General features: G+C 55.4%; 1 protein-coding gene across 1 annotated transcript; it reads left to right on the forward strand.

The window, feature by feature from the left end:
* Positions 1 to 81: 81 nt before the first annotated feature.
* EHD2 (EH domain containing 2) lies at positions 82 to 23,592 on the forward strand. Its single transcript, XM_035284226.3, has 6 exons — positions 82 to 204; positions 3,508 to 3,965; positions 5,084 to 5,181; positions 10,108 to 10,520; positions 18,038 to 18,202; positions 21,193 to 23,592. The coding sequence occupies exons 2-6, from the start codon at positions 3,562 to 3,564 to the stop codon at positions 21,742 to 21,744; spliced, it is 1,632 nt and encodes a 543-aa protein (XP_035140117.1). The 5' UTR covers positions 82 to 204; positions 3,508 to 3,561; the 3' UTR covers positions 21,745 to 23,592.
* The last annotated feature ends 214 nt before the right edge of the window (positions 23,593 to 23,806 follow it).

Genomic DNA, 23,806 nt, shown 5'->3' on the forward strand with positions numbered 1-23,806 from the left:
ACGAGGGGGGGCGCCCCGTCCCGCCCCTCCCTATCGTCCTCCCTCCCGTTCTCTCCGCTGCTCCGGGGCCCCACCCGGCTCAGACGGCTCCGGACGGGACTGCGAGCACAGGCCTCTCCAAGGGCGCCTCGGATCCCCGCGGGACCCCCGCGCCCAGCCCGCCCAGCCCGCCCAGCCCGCAGCAGCCGCCAGCGCGCCCCGTCGGTGAGTGCTCCCCGCACCGCAGCTGTGGCCTCCCGACCCCCGCCCGAGCCTGCCCTGGTTCCGCGTGCATGATCCCTGCTCCCCGCCACCCTGTCCCGATCTCTAACGGTCTCCCCAGGTGTCCCCCTGTCCCTTCCAGTCTGCACCAGTCCCCCTAGTCTGTAACCATGTATCCCACTCCCCCAGTCCCCCCACTCTTCCTACAGTCTTTCGCAGCCTCTCCCACCGCCCCAGTCTCCTCCATTTCTCCCAACGCCCCGCCCCACCCCACCTCGACACCCCTCCCCACCCCCCCGCAACACCCCTCCCTATCTCCTGGCTAGAAGATCCTCTCTGGGGTCTCCCTTCACGCCCTCATCCCTGTCGGTTAACTTGGTCCCTCCAGCCTCTCAAGAGCCCCTGTCCTGCCTCCAACTCCATCAGCCACTGCGTTCAGCCACCACCAGGCATTATCCCCGGCTCTCTCCCAGGGCCCATCCGGCCTGCGGCACCGCCCAGAGCCCTCTCCCTCTGCCCACATCCCAGATCCTGCCTCTCTTTTCCATTCCTGTGACTCCTTCACGGACTCCTTCTCCTTCTATGTCCCCCACCCCGTCACCACCCCTTTTAAAAGTCCCATGATTTTATGGATTTTAGCATATTTGATTCACAGTTATTTTGATGCTCAAATTGCTTCAATTTGGTCCGGTGGGAGCCGCTGCAAGCTGGGTCCTCTGTTCCTGAAACATCCCCTATCCGCCTCTGAGCACTTCCTCACAGTCTTACCCAGGCTCACTTGCCCCAGCCCTGGAACCCACCATTTCTCTAAGGAGTCCCGGGTTCTTTTAGTGGGGAATGGTATTTAGAGACTCCACTCCGACGATAAAGTTGGTTCTTTGAAAAGATCAGTAAAATCATAAGCATAAACAGAGACCAATCATGCCTGAAAAAAAAAAAAAAGAAAGAGAAAAGCAAAGACACACACATATGGCTGATATCAGGAATGAAAGACGGGACATCACTACAGACCCTACAGTGAATAAAAAGGTAGTAAGGGAGGGAAGAGAGAGAACACGGCCTTGGGGGGTGGGGTGCCCACTGCTCCTGCACTGGTCATTCTTTCCCTCCACAACTCAGATCTGTAGACCTGGGATAGGATTGCAAGCTCTGAGTTCAGGGTGCATCTTCTTTTTTCTCTTTTCTATTTTTTTTTTCTGTCACCAGGCTGGAGTGCAGTGGTGAGATTTTGGCTCACTGCAACCTCTGCCTCCCGGGTTCAAACGATACTCCTGTCTCAGCCTCCCCAGTAGCTGGGACTACAGGCGCCCACCACCACGCCCAGCTAATTTTTTGTATTTTTAGTAGAGACGGGGTTTCACCATGTTGGTCAGGCTGGTCTCGAACTCCTGACCTCGTGATCTGCCCGCCTCGGCCTCCCAAAGTGCTGGGATTACAGGCATGAGCCGCCTGCGCCCAGCCTGAGCATTTTCAAGCTAAGTGATTTGGGGTAGTTTATCTCTGTCTTCCTGAGCCTCCTTTGCCTTGTTAGAAAAGCAGGGATAACAGACTGACCTTACGGGGTTCCGAAGGTAAAGTCAGTTAGCACAGCCCCTCGCATGCAGGGGTCGTAAATGTTGCATTATTTTGCTTGTTAATACCCAAGGGCCCTCATGCCCTGGGTGCACCCAGGCCACCTTCTCAGCGCCATTTCTCACACCTCCTCTTTGTGCCCCTGTGTCTGGCCACCCATCCAGATGTTTCATGGCTCCCAACACATCAGGACCTCTCAGGCCACCGGGCCTTTGCACGCACTGTCCTCTCTGCCTTTTTTAAAAAATATATATATAGAGAGAGAGACAGGGTTTCACCATGTTGGTCAGGCTGCTCTCGAACTCCCGACCTCAGGTGATCAGCCTGCCTCAGCCTCCCAAAGTGCTGGGATTACAGGCATGAGCCACCGCGCCCGGTCTATCCTCTCTGCCTAAATGCCCTTATCTTGCCCACTCTTCACGGAGCAGCTCAAAAGTCAGTCCCGCCCAGAGTGGTACTGACGCTGTGGTCAGTTTCTCATGCCCTCCTCTGGATGTCTGCCATGTGTTCTGTCCTCACTGGGGGCTCTGGGTGGTTGGGGGATGATTTCGGGCTCTTTTCTGGGTCCATGGTGCCTGAAGCATGGAGTGAGGGATTTCAGTGAGCATGTGTCAGATGACGGAAGGGAGAAGGGAGGAAGAAATGAATGAAGGTGGCCGGAAGCGGTGGCTCACGCCTGTAATCCCAGCACTTTGGGAGGCCGAGGCGGGTGGATCACGAGGTCAAGAGATCGAGACCATTTCAATGGCCGAGATCGCGCCATTGCACTCCAGTCTGGGTAACAAGAGCGAAACTCCGTCTCAAAAAAAAAAAAAAGAAAGAAAAGAAATGAATGAAGGGATTAAGGAATCGTTTCTTCCGGCAGCTTCTGCATCCTTCTCCTGGTCCTTCTCTTGGTCTTCCACCGCCGCCATCCTTCTCCGACCAAATCACCGTCAGCCTCTCTCTTCCCCCAGCTGCTTCACTATCACCTCCCTCTTTTTTTGTTTTTTTTTTTTTTAGACGGAGCCTCACTCTGTCGAGTGCAGTGGCGGGATCTCGGCTCCCTACAACGTCTGCCTCCTAAGTTCAAGCGATTCTCCTGCCTCAGCCTCCCAAGTAGCTGGGACTACAGGCGTGTACCACCACGCCTGGCTAATTTTTTGTATGTTTAATAGAGACGGCATTTCACTGGGCAGGCTGGTGTCAAACTCCGGACCTCAGGAGGTCCACCCGCCTTGGCCTCGAAAGTGCTGGGATTACAGGTGTGAGCCACTGCGCTCAGCCTTTTTTTTTTTTTTTTTTTTTTGAGATGATGTCTCGCTCTGTAGCCCAGTACTGTCATAGCTCACCGCAGCCTTGAACTCCTGAGCTCAAGCAATCCTCCTGTCTCAGTCTCCCAAAGTGCTGGGACTACAGGCATGTACCACCATGCCCTGCTAATTATTAGTTTTTTGGTAGAGGTGGTTGGGGGGCGGGGTCTCACTATTTTACCCAGGCTAGTCTTGAACTGCTGATCTCAAGCAATCCTCCTGCCTCAGCCTCCCAAGATACTGGGATTGCAGGCATGAGCCACCATGCCTGGCCCAATTCCCATCTTCCTCCTACTCTGTGACCAGCCATTTGTGACCACAAATATCTGTGCTCCTCCTCCTCCTCCTCCACGCGTCCTGCCACGCAGACGTTCTACATCCAGTCCCCTTCCCTCCTCCTTGGCCCGGCAGCCCAGGCTCACGCCCTCCCCTCATCCCACAGGCAGTTCTTCACCGGCTCGTCTCTCCGTGAACCCCGTGGGCAGGCGCAGCCACCATGTTCAGCTGGCTGAAGCGGGGCGGTGCCCGGGGCCAGCAGCCTGAGGCCATCCGCACCGTGACCTCGGCCCTCAAGGAGCTGTACCGCTCCAAGCTGCTGCCGCTGGAGGAGCACTACCGCTTCGGGGCCTTCCACTCGCCCGCCCTGGAGGACGCAGACTTCGACGGCAAGCCCATGGTGCTGGTGGCCGGCCAGTACAGCACGGGCAAAACCAGCTTCATCCAGTACCTGCTGGAGCAGGAGGTGCCCGGCTCCCGCGTGGGGCCTGAGCCCACCACCGACTGCTTTGTGGCCGTCATGCATGGGGACACCGAGGGCACCGTGCCCGGCAACGCTCTTGTCGTGGACCCGGACAAGCCCTTCCGCAAACTCAACCCCTTCGGAAACACCTTCCTCAACAGGTGCACCAGCCAGGAGCCCAGGGCACACCCATCCCCCTCCCTCCCTCCCTCCCTTCCTCCCTTTCCTCCCTCTCTTCCCTTCCTCCCTTCCCTTCCCTCCCTTCCTCTCCCTCCCTTCCCCTTTCCTCCCTTCCCATCCTTCCCTCCGTCTTCCTCTTCCCCCCTCCCTCCCTTCCTCTTCCCCCCTCCCTCCCTTCCTTCTCTCCCTCCCTCCCCCTTCCCTCCCTTCCCTTCCCTCCCTCCTTCCTTCCCTCCCTCCCCTCCCTCCTTCCTTCCTTCCCTCCCTTCCCTCCCTCCTTCCTTCCTTTCCTTACCCTCTCCTCCCTCCCTCCTTCCTTCTTTCCTTCCTTTGCCAGGCTGGTCTCAAACTCCTGGCCTCAGGTGATCCACCCTCCTTGGCGTCCCAAAGTGCTGGGATTACAGGTGTGAGCCGCTGCACCCAGCCCTGGGGGTGCATCTTGCTGTCCCCCTTCTCTGTCCCCTCCCTGATGGTGTTTCCCTCCTTCTTAGCCCCGATTCCCTTCTCTCTACCCAACTCTCCCCAAGCCTCTCCGCTCTCTTCTCCAGGGGAGAGCTGAGGCTGGTGAAGTCAGCATGCCGGGGGCACATCCCAGCCAGCTGGGCGGCCTCAGGCAAATGACTTGGCCTCTTTGCCTCTCTTGTAGCCTCATCTGCAAAATGGGGATCAATCACCTTGGCCAACATGGTGAAACCCATCTCCACCAAAAATACAAAAGATGAGCCAGTCCTGGTGGTGGGCACCTATAATCCCAGCTACTCAGGAGGCTGAGGCAGGAGAATCCCTTAAACCCAGGAGGCGGAGGTTGCAGTGAGCTGAGATCGCACCATTGCACTCCAGTCTGGGTGACAAGAGCGAAACTGCATCTTAAAAAAATATATATATATATATAAAAGTGAACAGCACCTGGCACAGATTAAGTGCTCCCTGAACAGGAGTCATGGCTGGTGAGGGCTCTGAGACAGTCCTGGTCTCCCCATCTCTGTCTGGGGTCTTTCTTTGCCTGTACAGGATGCTCTGCCTGGGGCCCGAGTCCCTCCTCATGCTTTCCCTCCTCTGTCCTCCCCTGTGTTGACCCCAACCCTCCCTCTGCCTCCAGGTTCATGTGTGCCCAGCTCCCCAACCAGGTCCTGGAGAGCATCAGCATCATCGACACCCCGGGCATTCTGTCGGGTGCCAAACAGAGGGTGAGCCGAGGTGAGTGGGGCCAGACCCCAGGGTCTGAGGGAGGAGGGGCTGGGCCTGGACTCCTGGGTCTGAGGGAGGAGGGGCTGGGCCTGGACTCCTGGGTCTGAGGGAGGAGGGGCTGGGCCTTGACCCCTGGGTATGAGGGAGGAGGGCCTGGGGTCTGGACCCCTGGGTATGAGGGAGGAGGGCCTGGGGGCCTGGACCCCTGGGTCTGAGGGAGGAGAAGCTGGGGGCCTGGACCCCTGGGTCTGAGGGAGGAGAGGCTGGGGGCCTGGACCCCTGGGTCTGAGGGAGGAGAGGCTGGGGGCCAGGACCCCTGGGTCTGAGGGAGGAGGGTCTGGGGTCTGGACTCCTGGGTCTGAGGGAGGAGGGGCTTCGGTCTGGACCCCTGGGTCTGAGGGAGGAGGAGCTGGGGGACTGGACTCCTGGGTCTGAGGGAGGAGGGGCTGGGGTCTGGACCCCTGGGTCTGAGGGAGGAGGGGCTGGGGTCTGGACCCCTGGGTCTGAGAGAGGAGGGGTTGGGGTCTGGACCCCTGGGTCTGAGGGAGGAGGGCCTGGGGTCTGGATCCCTGGGTCTGAGGGAGGAGGGGCTGGGGTCTGGACCCCTGGGTCTGAGGGAGGAGGGGCTGGGGTCTGGACCCCTGGGTCTGAGGGAGGAGGGGTTGGGGTCTGGACCCCTGGGTCTGAGGGAGGAGGGGTTGGGGTCTGGACCCCTGGGTCTGAGGGAGGAGGGCCTGGGGTCTGGACCCCTGGGTCTGAGGGAGGAGGGCCTGGGGTCTGGACCCCTGGGTCTGAGGGAGGAGGGGCTGGGGTCTGGACTCCTGGGTCTGAGGGAGGAGGGTCTGGGGTCTGGACTCCTGGGGGTGAGGGAGGAGGGGCTGGGGTCTGGACTCCTGGGTCTGAGGGAGGAGGGGCTGGGGTCTGGACTCCTGGGTCTGAGGGAGGAGGGGCTGGGGGCCTGGACTGGGTCTGAGGGAGGAGGGCGGGGTCTCCGCTGGGACCTGGGCCTGTGTCCTCTGGCCCTGGCTGGCCGGGGCAGCTGCCAGGAGCTAGTGGAAGCCGTGACTGCTCCGTGCTGGCTGGCGCTGATGGAAGGGGGAGGTGTGTGGGTGACCACGTGGTGGGAGTGGGCAGGAGCGGCATGTCTGGGCAGTTGATTAGAATGGGGAGAGGTGAAGAGGGACAGGGATTCCGAGGCAATGAGGCAGCAGTGCAGGGAGACACAGGCCCAGAGGCGAGGCAGCACCGAGGCTGGGCCCTGAGACCTCCTGGCTCCACGTCTGGGCCACAGATGGGGCTGAGAAGGGGATGGGAGGGGAATCTGGGTGGGGGCCAAGGCCGGGCCTGGAATTTATAAACAGCTGTTCGAGGAGAGCGGGGGGTTGGATTCCAGCAGGGGCCTCCGGGTGCGCGGAGCCCCACCACCCCTCCCCGCCCAGCTCTGCATCTGTGTCCCCCACCCCCCACGGGCCGGAACTGGGGCAAAGGAGGCGGCCATGTGGGTCAGAGGGGATGGGAGGCCCCAGCAAGGAGGCTGGGCCTGGGGTGCGGTGGGGGCGCCGGGGGTGAGCGTGTCCCTGGCCTCCGTCCAGAGGCCCCACGGGAGAAAGGCAGGAGGCAGCTGCAGAAACCATTGGGAGGACGCGCTGCCTGCCAAGGGGTGGAATTCCTGGGGCTCCCACCGCAGGGCCTGGGCCTGGGACAGCAGGACCGACCGAGTGGCTCTCTCGGCCTGGGCAGGGGTGCGGGCAGGGGGCGGTGGTGGGTGCTTGGGGAGTGGGGAACGGTGTCTCCTTCCCTGGCCTTGAGGGCAGAGGAAGAGGAGGAGAGAGTGTCCATCTGTTGGTGTGTGTGTGTGTGTGACTTGGTGCATATCTTGGGAAAGTGTGTCATTGTGAGCATACAGCTGGGTGTGGTGGTTCCTCGGGTTTGCCTGTAGCCGTGGACGTGCCTCATCCGGGCCATGGCTCTGAGGTTGTGTGACTTCAAACTGTGTACATGCCTGTGTGTGTGTGTGTGTGTGTGTGTGTGTGTGTGTTGTGTGTGTGCGCGTGCACCTCTGTGCAGGTCCCAGATTGTGAACACGGGTGTGTCTGGGAGCCTGTATCTTGTAGTAATTGGCTATATTTGTGTCCGGGTCTGTGCCTCTGTGTGTGTGTGTGTGTGTGTGTGTGTGTGTGTGCGCGCGTGCACCTCTGTGCAGGTCCCAGATTGTGAACACGGGTGTGTCTGGGAGCCTGCATCTTGTAGTAATTGGCTATATTTGTGTCCGGGTCTGTGCCTCTGTGTGTGTGTGTGTGCGCGCGCGTGCACGTGTGAGCTCACGTGTGAGGCTGCCTCTTCATGCAAGATCTGTAAACACATGTGTGATTGTAGCATAGTGAATCCCTCCAATCTGGGCTCTGCTACTTTTATTTATTGATTTCCTGCTACTTTTAAACTGTGGGACCTTGGGCAAGCCACTTAACCTCTCTTTGCCTCAATTTTCTTATCTGCAAAATGAGAAAACATATAGGCCGGGTGCAGTGACTCATGCCTGTAATCCCAGCACTTTGGCTGAGGCAGGCAGATCATCTGAGGTCAGGAGTTCGAGACCAGCCTGGCCAACACGGTGAAACCCTGTCTCTACTAAAAATACAAAAATTAGCCTGGCATGGTGGCACGTACCTATAATCCCAGCTACTCGGGACCCTGAGGCGGGAGAATCGCTTGAACCTGGGAGGCGGAGGTTGTAGTGAGCTGACATCACGCCATTGCACTCCAGCCTGGGTGACAAAAACAAAAAACAAAAACCACAGTGGGAATGATAACACTGGGAGCCTCATAGTTGCCGAAGGGTTAGTTAAAAAACATAACAAAGCACTCAGAACAGTGTGCGTGCACACAGTAGGTGCTATGGAAGTGCCAGCGATGCCTGTTTTTCTTGGGCGAGTGTCATCGTGGACCCTTCCTGCCACGTCTCCATCCCACACTGACTCAACCCCTCTCCCTCCTTCCCTCCCCGCCCCATGAGACACACTTTCCAAATCTGGGACAGTGTGTGTGTTCTCGGAGACACCGGGAGGGAGAGGGGATCCAGCTGCTGTCCCTCCAGTGACCTGGGCCTTCCTCCCCCAAACGATGCCCCCCCCACCCCCAGCCCAACCTCCTTGACGCCCTCAGGGAGGCTGCTTCCCCCCAGGCAGGATGGGCACGATCACCAGCTCTCCAGAGGAGCATAGAGACCCAGGGGGCTCCTCTTCTTTCGCCTGTTATCTGTGTGTCTTGAGTAAGTCCCCTGACTTCTCTGTGCCTCAGTTTCCTCATCTGGAAAATGGGGTCAGAACAGCATCCACCTCCTGGGGTTGTCCTGAAGAGTCACTGACTGAATTTTATCTGGAGGGCATGAAGTCGGTAATTTGGTAATTCGGTAATTCGGGCAGCTCCCTGTTCTGCCAGTTAACTCTTTGTCCTCTGGGTCCACACTCTGCATTCCCTCATCCAGGAAGTCATCCCTGACTCCCCAGGCTTGGAACTGGGTCAGGCACTGGTCCTGGGCTCCCACAGCTCCCTGGCGCCCCCTGCCCATCCCAGCCTGATCACTCAGGGGCCAGGTCTGTGTCCCCAGTGGGCTGAGAGCTGTAAGGACAGGGCCGGGACTGCCTCAGCCTCCACACACACGGCAGGTAGTGCAGGGGGTGCTTCCTGAGTGGATCCCCGTGGGTGACGTCACGATGACTTGCTGAGCGCTTACTGTGCATCCAGCACTATTTTTTAAAAACAGTTTCATTGAGGTTTAACTAACGCGCCACTAAAGCTCAACCATTTTTTTTTTTTTAAAGAGACAAGGTCTTGCTCTGGCGCAAATTAACATCTGCTGTGGCAAGAGCCCAGCCGTCCAGCATGAACTCTAACTGCTGGATCGTGGGGAGATCCAACAGGTCCTGGAGAGAGGAGTTGGGGTGATAGAGGCGTGTGGCAGTCTGGGGGCTTCCACAGAAGCACAGGGGATCTCAGGAAACATGTCTGTATTTTTTTTTCTTTTTTACAACATGTCTGTATTTTTAACAACCTACAAATACGTACCAACCAATAATATCTGCCTAATGAATGAGCGAACGAAAAAACGAAGGCTCATGCCTGTAATCCCAACGTTTTGGGAGGCAGAGGCAGTAGGATCGCTTGAACTCAAGAGTTTGAGAGCAGGCGGGGTAACATAGTGAGACTCCATCTCTACAAAAAAAAAAAAACAAAAACCCCAAAACCAATTAGCCAGATGTGGTGACACACACCTGCAGTCTCAGCTACTGGGGAGGCCGAGGTGGGAGGATTGCCTGAGCTCTTGGAGATGAAGTTTGCAGAGAGGCGTGATCCTGCCATTGCACTCCAGCAAAGAAAAGGAGGATGGACAGGGCGCGGTGGCTCACGCCTGTAATCCCAGCACTTTGGGAGGCCAAGGCTGGAAGATCACAAAGGTCAAGAGATTGAGACCATCCTGGCCAACATGGTGAAACCCTGTCTCTACTAAAAATACAAAAATTAGCCGGGTATGGTGGCGCACGCCTGTAATACCAGCTACTCAGGAGGCTGAGGCAGGAGAATCACTTGAACCCGGGAGGCGGAAGTTGCAGTGAGTCGAGATCGCGCCGCTGCACTCCAGCCTGGCAACAGAGTGAGACTTCATCTCAAAAAAAAAAAAAGAAAAAAAAGCAAGGGTGGGGTGATTGCCCCCTGTAGCTAGATGGCTTGAGGGGCTGGGTCCAGAGTTAGGGAGGAGATTGTGGGGCCTGGGAAGCCGGAGCAGCGGTACCCACTGAGGGCGTTGGCTGTTTTGCCCAGACAGGATTTGAACAGCCAACCACGTGAACCTCTTTACAGTGCAATATGCAAGAGAATGGCTGGAGGGTGGGGGTCTGACCTCTGCCCCTTGCGCCTGTCTCCCCACTCCCTTGCCAGGCTACGACTTCCCGGCCGTGCTGCGCTGGTTTGCGGAGCGCGTGGACCTCATCATCCTGCTCTTCGACGCGCACAAGCTGGAGATCTCGGACGAGTTCTCCGAGGCCATCGGCGCGCTGCGGGGCCACGAGGACAAGATCCGCGTGGTGCTCAACAAGGCCGACATGGTGGAGACGCAGCAGCTGATGCGCGTCTACGGCGCGCTCATGTGGGCGCTGGGCAAGGTGGTGGGCACGCCCGAGGTGCTGCGCGTCTACATCGGCTCCTTCTGGTCCCAGCCCCTCCTCGTGCCCGACAACCGGCGCCTCTTCGAGCTGGAGGAGCAGGACCTCTTCCGCGACATCCAGGGCCTGCCCCGGCACGCCGCCTTGCGCAAGCTCAACGACCTAGTGAAGAGGGCCCGGCTGGTGCGGGTGAGTAGTCTCGGGGGCTGGGCGCGCATTCTGGGAGGAGGGCGCAGGGGGAGCCCCTGCCTTTCCTTAGTCCTCCCCTACCAGTGCTGCGAGTCCTTGACTTACCAGTGCCCAGATCCGTTTTCTTGAAGTTGGGTCATTCTGGCGCGGAGTGGAGCGGGGAGGGGAAATTGCACGCAGGCTCATTCCTCAGCCTTTCCATTTCTGTGTCAAATTCCTGTCTCCCTGGCTTCTCTGTCCTGATATTTCTTCTCTTCTTTCTTCTTCTCATCCTCCTCCTCCTTCTTCCTCTTGCTCCTCCCCCTTCCTCCTTCTCCTCCTCCCTTCTAATACTCTCTCCCTTCCTCCCTCCTCCCTTTCTCCTTCCTTCCATCCTCTTTCCTTCCCTCTTATTCCTTTTTTTTTTTTTTTAAGATGGGGTCTTGCTCTGTTACCCTGGCTGGAGTGCAATGATGCAATCACAGCTCACTACAGCCTGGAACTCCAGTGCTCAAGGGATCCTCCCTCCTCAGCCTGCCCCAAGTAGCTGGAGCCACAGGCACATGCCACCACACCCAGCTCATTTTTTATTTTTTGTAGAGATGGGGTCTTGCTATGTTGCCCAGGCTGGTCTAGAACTCCTGCCCTCAAGTGATCCAACTCCCTTTGGCCTTCCAAAGTGCTGGGATTACAGGCATAGCTGTATTGAATTTTTGAGATTCCTATAAAATATAGACATACCAATACTCATTATTCTACCCTCCTTGTTTGTTTTTTGATAATTTATAAGATTGTGGCTCAAAGGTTCTCAAATTCATTGGTTTATTCCACAAATATTTCTTTCCTCCTCCTCCTCCTCCTCCTCCTCCTCTTCTTCTTCCTCCTCCTCCTCTTCTTCCTCCTCCTCCTCCTCCTCCTCCTCCTCCTCCTCCTCCTCTTCTTCTTCTTCTTCTTCTTCTTCGAGATGGACTTTCATTCTCATTGCCTCAGCTGGAATGCAATGGTGTGATCTTGGCTCACCGCTACCTCCACCTCTGGGGTTCGAGCCATTCTCCTGCCTCAGCCTCCGGAGTAGCTGGGATTACAGGCACACACCACCATGACTGGCTAATTTTGTATTTTTAGTAGAGATGGGGTTTCACCATATTGGTCAGGCTGGTAACCTGAAGTCCAACTCCCTATCTCAGGTGATCCACCCGTCCTGGCCTCCCAAAGTGCAGGGATTACAGGCATGAGCCACTGTGCCCCACCCACAAATATTTCCTGAATGCTTTCTGTACACATGGTGCTGGCACTGGGGATGGAGGGAACAGACGAGGGTTTGGCCCTCCTGGAGCTCATCTTTTTTAAAATTTTTGTTAATTGAGCTGGGCGTGGTGGCTCATGCCTGTAATCCCAGCACTTTGGGAAGCTGAGGTGGGCGGATCACCTGAAGTCAGGAGTTCGAGACCAGCCTGACCAATATGGTGAAACCCGGTCTTAAAAAAAAAATTTATTTATTTATTTATTTATTTTTAAGCTGGTCAAATTTAGTAGTGGGGGCAGGGGAGGCTGCATGCCAACTTTAGTGACACTCAAACTAATAAGTTCTGATAACCAAGGCTGGGCACAGTGCCTCACTCCTGTAATCCCAGCACTGTGGGAGGATGGCTGGAGCCCAGGCATTGGAGACCAGCCTGGGCAACATAATGAGACCCCATCTCTATTTAAAAAAAAAAAGCCAGCCATGGTGGCTCACGCCTGTAATCCCAGCACTTTGGGAGGCCGAGGTCGGCAGATCATGAGGTCAGGAGATCGAGACAATCTTAGCCAACATGGTGAAACCCCGTCTCTACTAAAAATACAAAAATTAGCCAGGTGTGGTGGCCCGTGCCTGTAATCTCAGCTATTCAGGAGGCTGAGGCAGGGGATTCCCTTGAACCCAGGAAATGGAGGTTGCAGTGAACAGAGATCATGCCACTGCACTCCAGCCTGGGTGACAGTACAAGACTCTGTCTCAAAAAAAAAAAAAAGATGAATTTTTCCATCTTAGGCGCTTCACACCACCCGTCTCCGGTGACACCTGTGCGATCGTGGCCACAGGCTGTCTCCTTCCCTCACTCCCATCTCTGTTCTCATCTCCCCTTCCCTTCCCATCATCCCCTGCACTTCACACTGGTGGCCTCGTCCTGCCCTGGGTCCAGTGTGCTTGCAGGTCCCTCCTCCTGGAAGCCTCTTCTGCCTTCTTCCCCCTCCCACCTGGCCATCCCCAAGGCACACTCACTCCTCACCCCTTTCAAGGCTCTGCTCAAATGCTCCCCTCTCAGGAAAGCTGTCCCTGCCTCCTTTGAATGAATATAACCCCCCACATGGGCCCTTCTTTACTCCAACACTGTTGCTGTTTTCTTTTCTTTTTTTTTTTTTTTGAGACAGAGTCTTGCTCTGTTGCCCAGGCTGGAGTGCAGTGGCATGATCTCGGCTCACTGCAACATCTGCCTCACGGGTTCAAGCGATTGTCCTGCCTCAGCCTCCAGAGTGGATTACAGGTGCTCACCACCACAGCCTGGCTAATTTTTTTTTTTTTTTTTTTTTTAAGATGGGGTTTCACCATGTTGGTCAGGCTGATCTTGAACTCCTGACCTCAGGTGATCTGCCCGCCTCAGCCTCCCACAGTGCTGGAATTACAGGCAAGAGCTACCTCGCCCTGCCAATGAGGGCTCTTGGAATTCCTTCACTGATTTATACCCAGCGCCCGGAACAGAATTGGTGCTCTGTAAATATTTATTGAATGAATGACATTGAACAAACAGCAGCATTGAACAAAATCTCCTCTATGCCTGGCCTGGTGTTGGGTGGTGCGGGGACACAGCAGTGACCACTGTGGTTCCAGCTCTGTCCTGCTCGGGCTCCCAGTCCTAGTAACGAAGGCAGTTCCAGGGCTCTGTGCTGGCTGGGGGTCCTGGAGCGGAGACAGATCCATCCCCACACAATGATGACGCGTGTGGTCAGAGCTGGGGCAGTGTAGCTGGGGGAGTCAGAGAGGGCTTCTTGGGAGGAGAGGGCATCTGAGGGAAGACATCAGTGTTGATCCCAGTGTAGACAGCGTGCCGAACTCAATTAGAGGCTGAGGCTGTGGTTGAGATCAGACCACAGGAGGTGGTGTGCGCTGTGTAGGGGAATCTGTGCTTTGTCTTAAGGGCACTGGGGAGCCACAGAAGGATTCGGAGCAGGAAAAGGAGGTAATTAGACACAAGCGACCTTTTGGAGGTTAGATTCGAGGCAGGTGAGTTTAGGGCATTCCTGACCAGGGAAAAGGCTGGAGGTTCCTGGATCAGGACAGGCCTTGGGGAGGGAGAGGAGAAAGGAGCGTGCCACTTCCAGAATGATTTTGGAGGCATTCACAGGGGAGACTGCCAGGGTGGAGGCAGGGCAGGAAGCTGGGCAGGCAGGGAGGCCCAGAACGTTCTGGGGGGTGGAGGAGCCTGAGGTGTTGCTTTAAGGAGCAGGGAGAGTGGGTGAGTCAGAGTCCCCACCCCCACCCCAGGAATCCTCCTTCAAAGGGAGCGGCCCAGTGTGGATGGCGCTGCCACTCCTGGAACTTCGGAATTCACCTTGGCCCCTCCGCCCACGCGGCTCTGGAGTGTCCGTCTCTTTCTATCAGTCCTGTTTCTACCTCTCTCTCAATCTCTTTCTTCTCCATTTTTACCTTCTCTTTTATTCTAACTCCCTTTCCTTCTCTTTCTCACCCTTTCTGTCTCCTCCTGTCTCTCCATCTCTCCCCCCACCCTCTCCCTGCCTTCCTCCGGGTCTGGCTCAGATTTCCCTAGGTTCGTTCCTGCGGGTCCCTTGGGGGGAATCTGGAGCCCAGGGCCCCAGGGACAGAGGGGCGGGGCCGGGCCAGACACCTGGTGCCCCCGCCAGGCTGGAGGCGGCTCCGGAAACCCAGACAAACCCCGGTGTCAGGGACCCAGCCCCGGCCCAGGCCGCCCTCCCACCTTATCTCTTCCTGGCACCTTCCCCTGCTTCCTCTCTGGAAAAGCCATCAGCGCCCTCCGGCCTCCCCGCCTCTGGTCCCCATGGAGCCGCCCTTCGGCCCCGCCCCCTGGCTCCATTGGCCCGCTCTCGCAGGTCCCGCCCCCAGCCCGGCCACACCCTTGCCGTGACTGGTCCTTCAGACCCAAAGGCACTTCCTCCCCCTCTTCCTGCAGGTTCATCCGTGGCTCCCCAGTGCCGCTCAGGACACAGGAGCTTGGCATTCAGGGTCTGCTGTGGCCAAGGCCCACTGCCCCTCCCCCCATCTCTGCTCCTCACGTATGAGTCTGCCACACTTGGTCGCCACCAACAATTGCCCCACTGTTAACTTCCCCTCGTCCTCTCCTTCAAAGCTCCAGGCCCTCTGGGACTCTCTGGGAGGAGATAATCGCCCTCCTCCCAGTGCCTCAGTTTCCCTGTCTGTACGATGGAGGGTGTGGACGAATCCTCCCTCTGGCTGTCGGTCTTTCGGTTGAAGTGATAGCTGCTAGGAGGGGCGATTTTATGACGCCAAGGCCAAGATCTTGGAAGGGTCAGATTCTAAAGAGGCCAAGATGCCCTGAACTGTCAGACCAAACTCCCCGCAGTGGCCGAATGACATTGATTCAGCAGTGGCCGAGCGCAGGCAGCACTCTATTAGACTCTGGAGCTGCAGCAGGGAACAAAGATAAATTCCTTTTCTCGTAGAATTACTTGTTACTGGGGAAGCAGACATTGAACAAATCAATGGTTATAAAGAAAAATGAAGCAGAGGAAAGGGGGGCTGGCGAGGGACTATTTTAGGGCAGTCTGAAGGAGAGGAAGGGGTGAGCCAGTGGCGATTGGGTGGAAGAGCAGTGCTTGCGGTGAGAACAGCATGTTCAAAGGCCCTGGGGCAGCCATGTGCTTGATGTGCTCGAACTGAGAGCCCAGTGGGGCTGGAGACAGGGTGGTTGTGGATGGTGGAGGAGATAAGGATTTAGAGCCAGCCAGGGGCCACCAGCATTCTCAGAATTCTAAATCTATGATTCTTTAAAAGATTTTTTTTTGTTTTTGAGATGGAGTCTTGCTCTGTTGCCCAGGCTGGAGTGCAGTGGTGTGATCTCAGCTCACTGCAACCTCCACCTCCCGAGTTCAAGTGATCCTCCTGCCTCAGCCTCTTGAGTAGCTGGGATTACAGGCATGCACCAATGCACCCAGCTAATTTTTGTATTTTTAGTAGAGATGGGGTTTTACCATGTTGGCCAGGCTGGTCTTGAACTCCTGACCTCAGGTGATCCACCCACCTTTGCTTCCCAAAGTGCTGGGATTACAGGCATGAGCCACCGTGCCTGGCCCACAATCTTTTAAATTATTGAAAAATAAATATGTCAGAATAATGAATATTGGAATGTCTATATTTTATAGGAAGCTCAAAAATCAAATATTGCTCATGCCTGTAATCGTAGCACTTTGGGAGGCCAAGGCGGAAGAATCACTTGAGGGCAGGAGTTTGATACCAGCCTGGGTAACATAGCAAGACCTTGTCTCTACAAAAATTTTTAAAACATTAGCTGGGCATGGTGGTGCATGCCTATAATCCCATCCAGTTGCAGGGACTGAGGGAGGATCACTTGAGCCCAGGAGTTTGAGACTGTAGTGAGCCCTGATGTTGCCACTGCACTCTAGCCTGGGTGACAGAGCGAGACTTTGTCTCTAAAAATATGAATAAATAGCCGGGCATGGTGGCTCACGCCTATAATCCCAGCACTTTGGGAGGCTGAGGTGGGTGGATCACGAGGTCAAGAGATCGAGACCATCCTGGTCAACATGGTGAAACTCCGTCTCTACTAAAAATACAAAAATTAGCTGGGCATGGTGGTGCGTGCCTGTAGTCCCAGCTACTCAGGAGGCTGAGGCAGGAGAATTGCTTGAACCCAGGAGGCGGAGGTTGCGGTGAGCCAAGATCGCACCATTGCACTCCAGCCTGGGTAACAAGAGCGAAACTCCATCTCAAAAAAAAAAAAAAAAAAAAGAATAAATAGGTTGGGCATGGTGGCTCATGCCTGCAATCCCAGCACTTTGGGAAGTTGAGGCGGGCAGATCACCTGAGGTTGGGAGTTTCAGACCAGCCTGACCAACATGGAGAAACCCTGTCTCTACTAAAAATACAAAATTAGCTGGGCGTGGTGGCTCATGCCTGTAATCCCAGCTACATGGGAGGCTGAGGCAGGAGAATCAATTGAACCCGGGAGGCAGAGGTTGCAGTGAGCCAAGATTGCTCCGTTGCACTCCAGCCTGTGCAACAAGCGTAAAACTCCGTCTTTAAAAAAAAAAAATTGTGTCTCCAAGGTCCCCAAGTTCATTGGTTTATTCCACAAATATTTCTTGAGTGCTTTCTGTACACATTGTACCAGTGCTGGAGACGGAGGGAACAGACAAGTTTCCAGCCCTTCTGGGGCTCTTTTTTTTTTCTTCTCTTTCTCATTTTTTGAGATGAGGTCTTGCTCTGTCACCCAGGCTGGAGTGCAGTGGTGCGATCATGGCTCACTGCAGCCTTGACCTCCCTGGCTTCCGTGATCCTCCCATCTCAGCCTCTCGAGTAGAGGTTAATAGAGAAGGGCAGTAAATCAAGTTATTATTTGCACCACTGCACTCCAGCCTGGGTGACACAGCAAGACCCTGTCTCAAAAAAAAAAAAAAGAAAAGAAAAAGAAAAGAAAAGTAAGGGAGAGATGAAGGAGGAGGCAAAAGGGACTCATTGATAGGTGGGATGGGGCTAGTAAACAGGAGGAAGAATAAAAAATCAAATCAAGAATGATTTCTAGAGCTGGGCACTGTGGCTCCCGCCTGTAATCCCAACACTTTGGGAGGCCACGGTGGGTGGATTGCCTAAGGTTAGGAGCTCAGCCTGGTCAACATGGAGAAACCTACCCGGTCTCTCAAAAAAATTAGCCGGTGTGGTGGCGCACACCTGTTAACCCCCACTACTTGGGAGGCTGAGGCAGGAGAATTGCTTGAACCTGGGAACTGGAGGTTGCAGCGAGCCGAGATTGCGCCACTGCACTCCAGCCTAGGCAACAGAGCGAGACTCCATCTCAAAAGATAAAAAAGAAAAGAAAAGAAATTCAAATTCTCACGTCCCAGCCCAAAGCAAGTGAACTGGAATCTCTGGGAGTGGGGCTGGTAACCTGTGGGTTTCTTTTTTTGTTTTTGAGACAGTCTCGCTCTGTCACCAGGCTGGAGTGCAGTGGTGCCATGATCTTGGCTCACTGCAACCTCTGTCTCCAGGTCCAAGCGATTCTCCTGCCTCAGCCTCCTGAGTGGCAGGGAGTACAGGCGCGCACCACCATAGCTAGCTAATTTTTTTGCATTTATAATAGAGACAGGGTTTCACCATGCTGACCAGGCTGGTCTTGAACTCCTAACCTTGTGATCCGCGGGCCTCGGCCTCCCAAAGTGCTGGAATTACAGGCGTGAGCCACCGCGCCCAGCCCGGGCAACCTGTGTTTTAACAAGCACCCCCCGGGGGACCTTGATGCAGGCTCAGGTGGGCACTCTTCCCGCAGGTTCACGCTTATATCATCAGCTACCTGAAGAAGGAGATGCCCTCTGTGTTTGGGAAGGAGAACAAGAAGAAGCAGCTGATCCTCAAGCTGCCCGTCATCTTCGCTAAGATTCAGCTGGAGCATCACATCTCCCCTGGGGACTTCCCTGATTGCCAGAAAATGCAGGTGGGAAGCTGCCCTGGACCGGGTAGTTGGGGGCGGTGATGAGAAGGTTGGCTTCTGGAAGCTCTGAGATGGGACCTCAAAAGCCGGAGGGATGGATGGCAGGTTCTGGAAAGCACCTCCCTCAAATAGTTCCGTGGAAGCATGGTTTTATGAGTCAGGCTAGGGGAGTGAAGAGAAAACCCAAAATAACTGGCTAAATTAAGATGAAGGCTTTTTTCTTTCCTTCATCCATAAAAGTTCCAGAAAGTGGTCTGGGACTGTTTTGGTGCTTTACAGAGCCAGAGATCTAGTCCCCTTCTGTCTTATTTGTCTTCCATGCCTGGCCTCCAGGCCCAAGGAACCTCATGGTACAAAAGGGCTGTCAATGCTCCAGCCATTGTACCTGTATTCCAGCAAGAAGTTGGGAAGCGGAAGAAAATGTACAGTCTCTCTCTTTTTTTTTTAAGACAAAGTCTCACTGGGCGCGGTGGCTCACGCCTGTAATCCCAGCACTCTGGGAGGCTGAGGCAGGTGAAACACGAGGTCAAGAGATCGAGACCATCCTGGTCAACATGGTGAAACCCCGTCTCTACTAAAAATACAAAAAATTAGCTGGGCATGGTGGTGCGCGCCTGTAATCCCAGCTACTCAGGAGGCTGAGGCAGAAGAATTGCCTGAACCCAGGAGGCAGAGGTTGCGGTGAGCCGAGATCGCGCCATTGCACTCCAGCCTGGGTAACAAGAGCGAAACTCCGTCTCAAAAAAAAAAAAAAAAAAAAAAAGACAAAGTCTCGCTTTGTCACTCAGTCTAGAGTGCAGTGGCGCGATCTCTGCTCACTGCAGCCTCCCCCTCTCGGGTTCAAGCTATTCCCCTGCCCCAGCCTCCTGAGTAGCTGGATCACAGGTGAGCGCCATCACATCCAGCTAATTTTTGTATATTTAGTAGAGATGGGGTTTCACCATGTTGGCCAGGCGGGTCTCGAACTCCTGACCTACTGATCCGCCCACCTCAGCCTCTCAAAGTGCTGGGATTACAGGCGTAAGCCACTGCGCCAGGCCCGAAAAGTGTACAGTCTCTTTAAGAACACTTTCTGTTTATTTTCATTTATTTATTTTTTAGAGACTTAAATATTTATGTTTGTAAATATTTGAAATATACACTGCTGGGCACAGTGGCTCACGCCTGTAATCCCAGCACTGTGGGCTGCTGAGGCAGGCGGATCACCTGAGGTCAAGAGTCACTTTGTGCCAGAGCAGCTGTAGGGGTGGGCGTGTTGTCACGCTGCTTCTCACACGGGCAACTCTAAGTTGCCTGCAAAAGGTGGATTCCTTTCACGGCCCTATGTGAATTTCCTGAGCCGAGGCGCACGGGCCAGCTGATCAGGACTCTGAAGGGGTGGGGCTCCTAGGTTGCAACCTGGATTCCCTGGCAGCCAGGGTATGACCAAGTCCGAGTGCACTGAGGCAAGCACAGGTTACACGTGCAGCTTCTACTGTTCGCCTGTTCAATACGGCAGCCGTTCACCACGTGGACTTATTTACATTAGTTAAAATAAATAAAATACAGGCCAGATGCAGTGGCTCACTCCTATAATCCCAGCACTTTGGGAGGCTGAGATAGGAGGATCACCTGAGGTCAGGAGTTCGAAACCAGCCTGGCCAACATGGTGAAACCCCATCTCTACTAAAAATGCAAAATTAGCCGGGCGTGCTGGCGGGTACCTATAATCTCAGCTACTGTCAAGGCTGAGGCAGGGAGAATGGCTTGAACCTGGGAGGTGGAGGTTGCAGTGAGCAACCTCTCCGTGGGGAGGGGGTGGTCCCAGGAAGCCTTGATAATCTGATCATTCCAAACCTCACCTCCAAATCTGGCGGCCAGCACTCAGCCCTTTCTGCGTGGTGTGGTAGCACAGTGGCAGGAATCAAGCTTCCTTAACTTGCCTTTTTACTCCCCTCTCCCTGCCTTTTTTTTTTGAGACAAAGTGTTGCCCGGTCACCCAGGCTGCAGTGCAGAAGCGCTATCTTGGCTCACTGCAGCCTCCACCTCCTGAGGTTCAAGCGATTCTCCTGCCTCAGCTTCCCAAAGTAGTTGGGACTGCAGGTGTGCACCACTATGCCTGGCTAATTTTAATTCAGAAATAGGGTTTTGAGGCTGGGCGCAGTGGCTCATGTCTGTAATCACAGCACTTTGGGAAGCTGAGGGGGGTGAATCGCCTCAGGTCAGGAGTTCAAGAGCAGCCTGGCCAACATGGGGAAACCCCATCTCTACTAAAAATACAAAAATCAGCCGGGTGCGGTGGCTCACGCCTGTAATCCCAGCACTTTGGGAGGCCGAGGCGGGTGGATCACGAGGTCAAGAGATAGAGACCATCCTGGTCAACATGGTGAAACCCCGTCTCTACTAAAAATACAAAAAATTAGCTGGGCATGGTGGTACGTGCCTGTAGTCCCAGCTACTCAGGAGGCTGAGGCAGGAGAATTGCTTGAACCCAGGAGGCAGAGGTTGCAGTGAGCCGAGATCGTACCATTGCACTCCAGTCTGGGTAACAAGAGCGAAACTCCATCTCAAGAGGAAAAAAAAAAAATACAGAAATTAGGCCAGGCACGGTGGCTCATGCCTGTAATCCCAGCACTTTGGGAGGCCAAGGCGGGTGGATCACCTGAGGTCAGGAGTTCAAGACTAGCCTGACCAACATGGAGAAACCCCATCTCTACTAAAAATACAAAATTAGCCGGGCATGGTGGTACGTGCCTGTAATCCCAGCTACTTGGGAGGCGGAGGCAGGAGAATCACTTGAACCTGGGAGGCGGAGGCTGCAGTGATCACACCACTGCACTCCAGCTTGGGTGACAAAGGAAGACTCTGTCTCAAAAGAAACAAACAACAACAAAAAACCCACAACAGCTGCCCCCCCCACCCCAAGCTTTCCCAGTGTCCTGGTTCCACCTTGCAGCTTGAGGGCCTCAGGGAGGGCACTGCCTGAATTCTGGGGGTCCCTGTCCCCACCACAGGAGCTGCTGATGGCACATGACTTCACCAAGTTTCACTCACTGAAGCCGAAGCTGCTGGAGGCGCTGGATGAGATGCTGACACACGACATTGCCAAGCTGATGCCCCTCCTGCGGCAGGAGGAGCTGGAGAGTACGGAGGTGGGCGTGCAGGGGGGCGCTTTCGAGGGCACCCACATGGGCCCGTTCGTGGAGCGGGGGCCTGACGAGGCCATGGAGGACGGCGAGGAGGGCTCAGATGACGAGGCTGAGTGGGTGGTCACCAAGGACAAGTCCAAGTACGACGAGATCTTCTACAACCTGGCGCCTGCTGACGGCAAGCTGAGCGGCTCCAAGGCCAAGACCTGGATGGTGGGGACCAAGCTCCCCAACTCGGTGCTGGGGCGCATCTGGAAGCTGAGCGATGTGGACCGCGACGGCATGCTGGATGACGAGGAGTTCGCGCTGGCCAGCCATCTCATTGAGGCCAAGCTGGAGGGCCACGGGCTGCCCACCAACCTGCCCCGTCGCCTGGTGCCACCCTCCAAGCGGCGTCACAAAGGCTCTGCTGAGTGAGCCGGTGCACATCCCCCATGGCCCTGCTGTGGCTCCCCAGCTCCAGTCGGCCGCACGCACACCCCCGCCCAGGCTCACTCATGCCCTCCCTGCCCTCCCTACCCAGCTGCAAGGACCGGGGGAGTCTCCCTCCCCACTACCGCCAGGTACCCCAGTAGAAGCATTTAGAGGGGACCACGGGAGGGACAAGGCTTCTCTGTCCGTCCTTCACACCTCCAGCCTCATGTTCACTTAGGCACATCACACAGACACTAGCACGTGCAGGCATCCATTCATCCATTGTTCGAGCACCTACTATGTGCCCAGCCCTGTTCTAGGCACCGGGCATTACCATAGACAAATATGTCTGCCCTTGTGGAAGCCGACATTCCCAGGAGAGGGCACCTACATGGTCATGTCACGTAAACACACACTCATTCCTAGCAGGACCCCGGCCCCTCCCCAGGGGGAGCAGCCCTGTGGTTGAAATGACTAACAGATACACAGACCCCTTTCTGCTCCACTTCCTCCTGCCCAGTCAGGCAAGAACCCCAACCCATTCCATCACATCCTCAGGTCTCGGGACCATGGGGGGCTCAGAGGGGAGACACAGCCTCCTGTTTCCTCAGATGGGCCTCTCCAAAACCCCTCACTTTGCTTAGGGAAAGCCCCCAATTCTGTCCACACCCATTTCTTTTCTTTTCTTTTTTTTGAGAGGGAGTCTCGAACTGTTGCCCAGGCTGGAGTGCAGTGCTGAGATCTTGGCTCACTGCAACCTCTGCCTTTTGAGTTCAAACAGTTCTCCTGCCTCAGCCTCCCAAGTAGCTGGGATTACAAGTGTTTGCTAATTTTCTTTTCTTTTTCTTTTTTTTTTTTTTTTTAGTAGAGATGGGGTTTCATCATGTTGGCCAGGCTGGTCTTGAACTCCTGACCTCAGGTTATCCACCCTCCTTGACCTTTCAAAGTGCCGGGATTACAGACATAGAGCCACTGTGCCCAGCCCACACCCATTTCTTTGTTTATTATTTATTATTTTTATTTTTGAGACAGAGTCTTACTCTGCCACCCAGGCTGGGGTGCAGTGGTGAGATCTCAGCTCACTGCAACCTCCTCCTCCTGGGTTCAAGTCATTCTTGTGCCTCAGCCTCCCAAGTAGCTGGGACTGCAGGCACGAGTCACCACCCTGGCTAAGTTTTGTATTTTTAGTAGAGACGGGGTTTCACCATGTTGGCCAGGCTGGTCTCGAACTCCTGACCTCTGGTAATCCATCCGCCTCAACCTCCCAAAGTGCTGGGATTACAGATATGAGCCACTGCGCCGGGCGTCACACCCATTTCTTTAAAAAGGATCCTACAGCAGGCAGAAAAGCCCCTTCCATCCCAGCTGTACCCGTTGGAGGTATTTCTGTCCTCCACCCAAGTGTTCGTGGCTCCTGGACCCCTGGAAACCTCGCACAGCTGGTGGTCTGGACTTACGGATTGCTGGGCCACCGCCTATCTGCGCCCCCCACCGCCATTCCATATTTAAGTGGAGCCCCTACCAGATAGAAAGGCCCGGGCTTTATTTTAGTCTACTTTTCAGGGATGTTGTGGGCGGGGGAGGGGGTTTCTTGGTGCTACAGCCCTCTCCCCAATCCTAAAGGGAGGGACCCCGACGCTGTTTGCTGTCTTCAGCACGTATTAGTGCTTGACCCTGGCAGGGGACCCCATGGAACAGATGGTGAAGAGCAAAATACAAGGAGGCGACGCCCCCTTCAGGATGCTCGCTGGGATTCCCACGCCCACTATTGTCCCCCACCCCGTGGCTGGGAGGGGCCTCTGAACGGAACAGTGTCACCAAAGAGCGAATAAAACCAAGGCTTCTTCTCAAGTGGCAGGCTGGTTGGCTTGGGACAGGGATCGCCCGTGCTTCCCCAGGGAAGGAGAGACCTGGGCAGGATTTGGGGTGGGGGGAGGCCCCCTTCCGTGCTCTCAGGGGTGGGGTGGAGTCCGTGACTCAATGCAGCCAGGCCTGGTGACTCAGGCCTGGGCTGGGGGCCAGACCGGCATATTTTCCGAAGAAAAGTGACTCTGGGGCCCTCCCC

This window comes from Callithrix jacchus, chromosome 22 (genome assembly GCF_049354715.1).
Source record: "Callithrix jacchus isolate 240 chromosome 22, calJac240_pri, whole genome shotgun sequence".
NCBI lineage: Eukaryota > Metazoa > Chordata > Mammalia > Primates > Cebidae > Callithrix > Callithrix jacchus.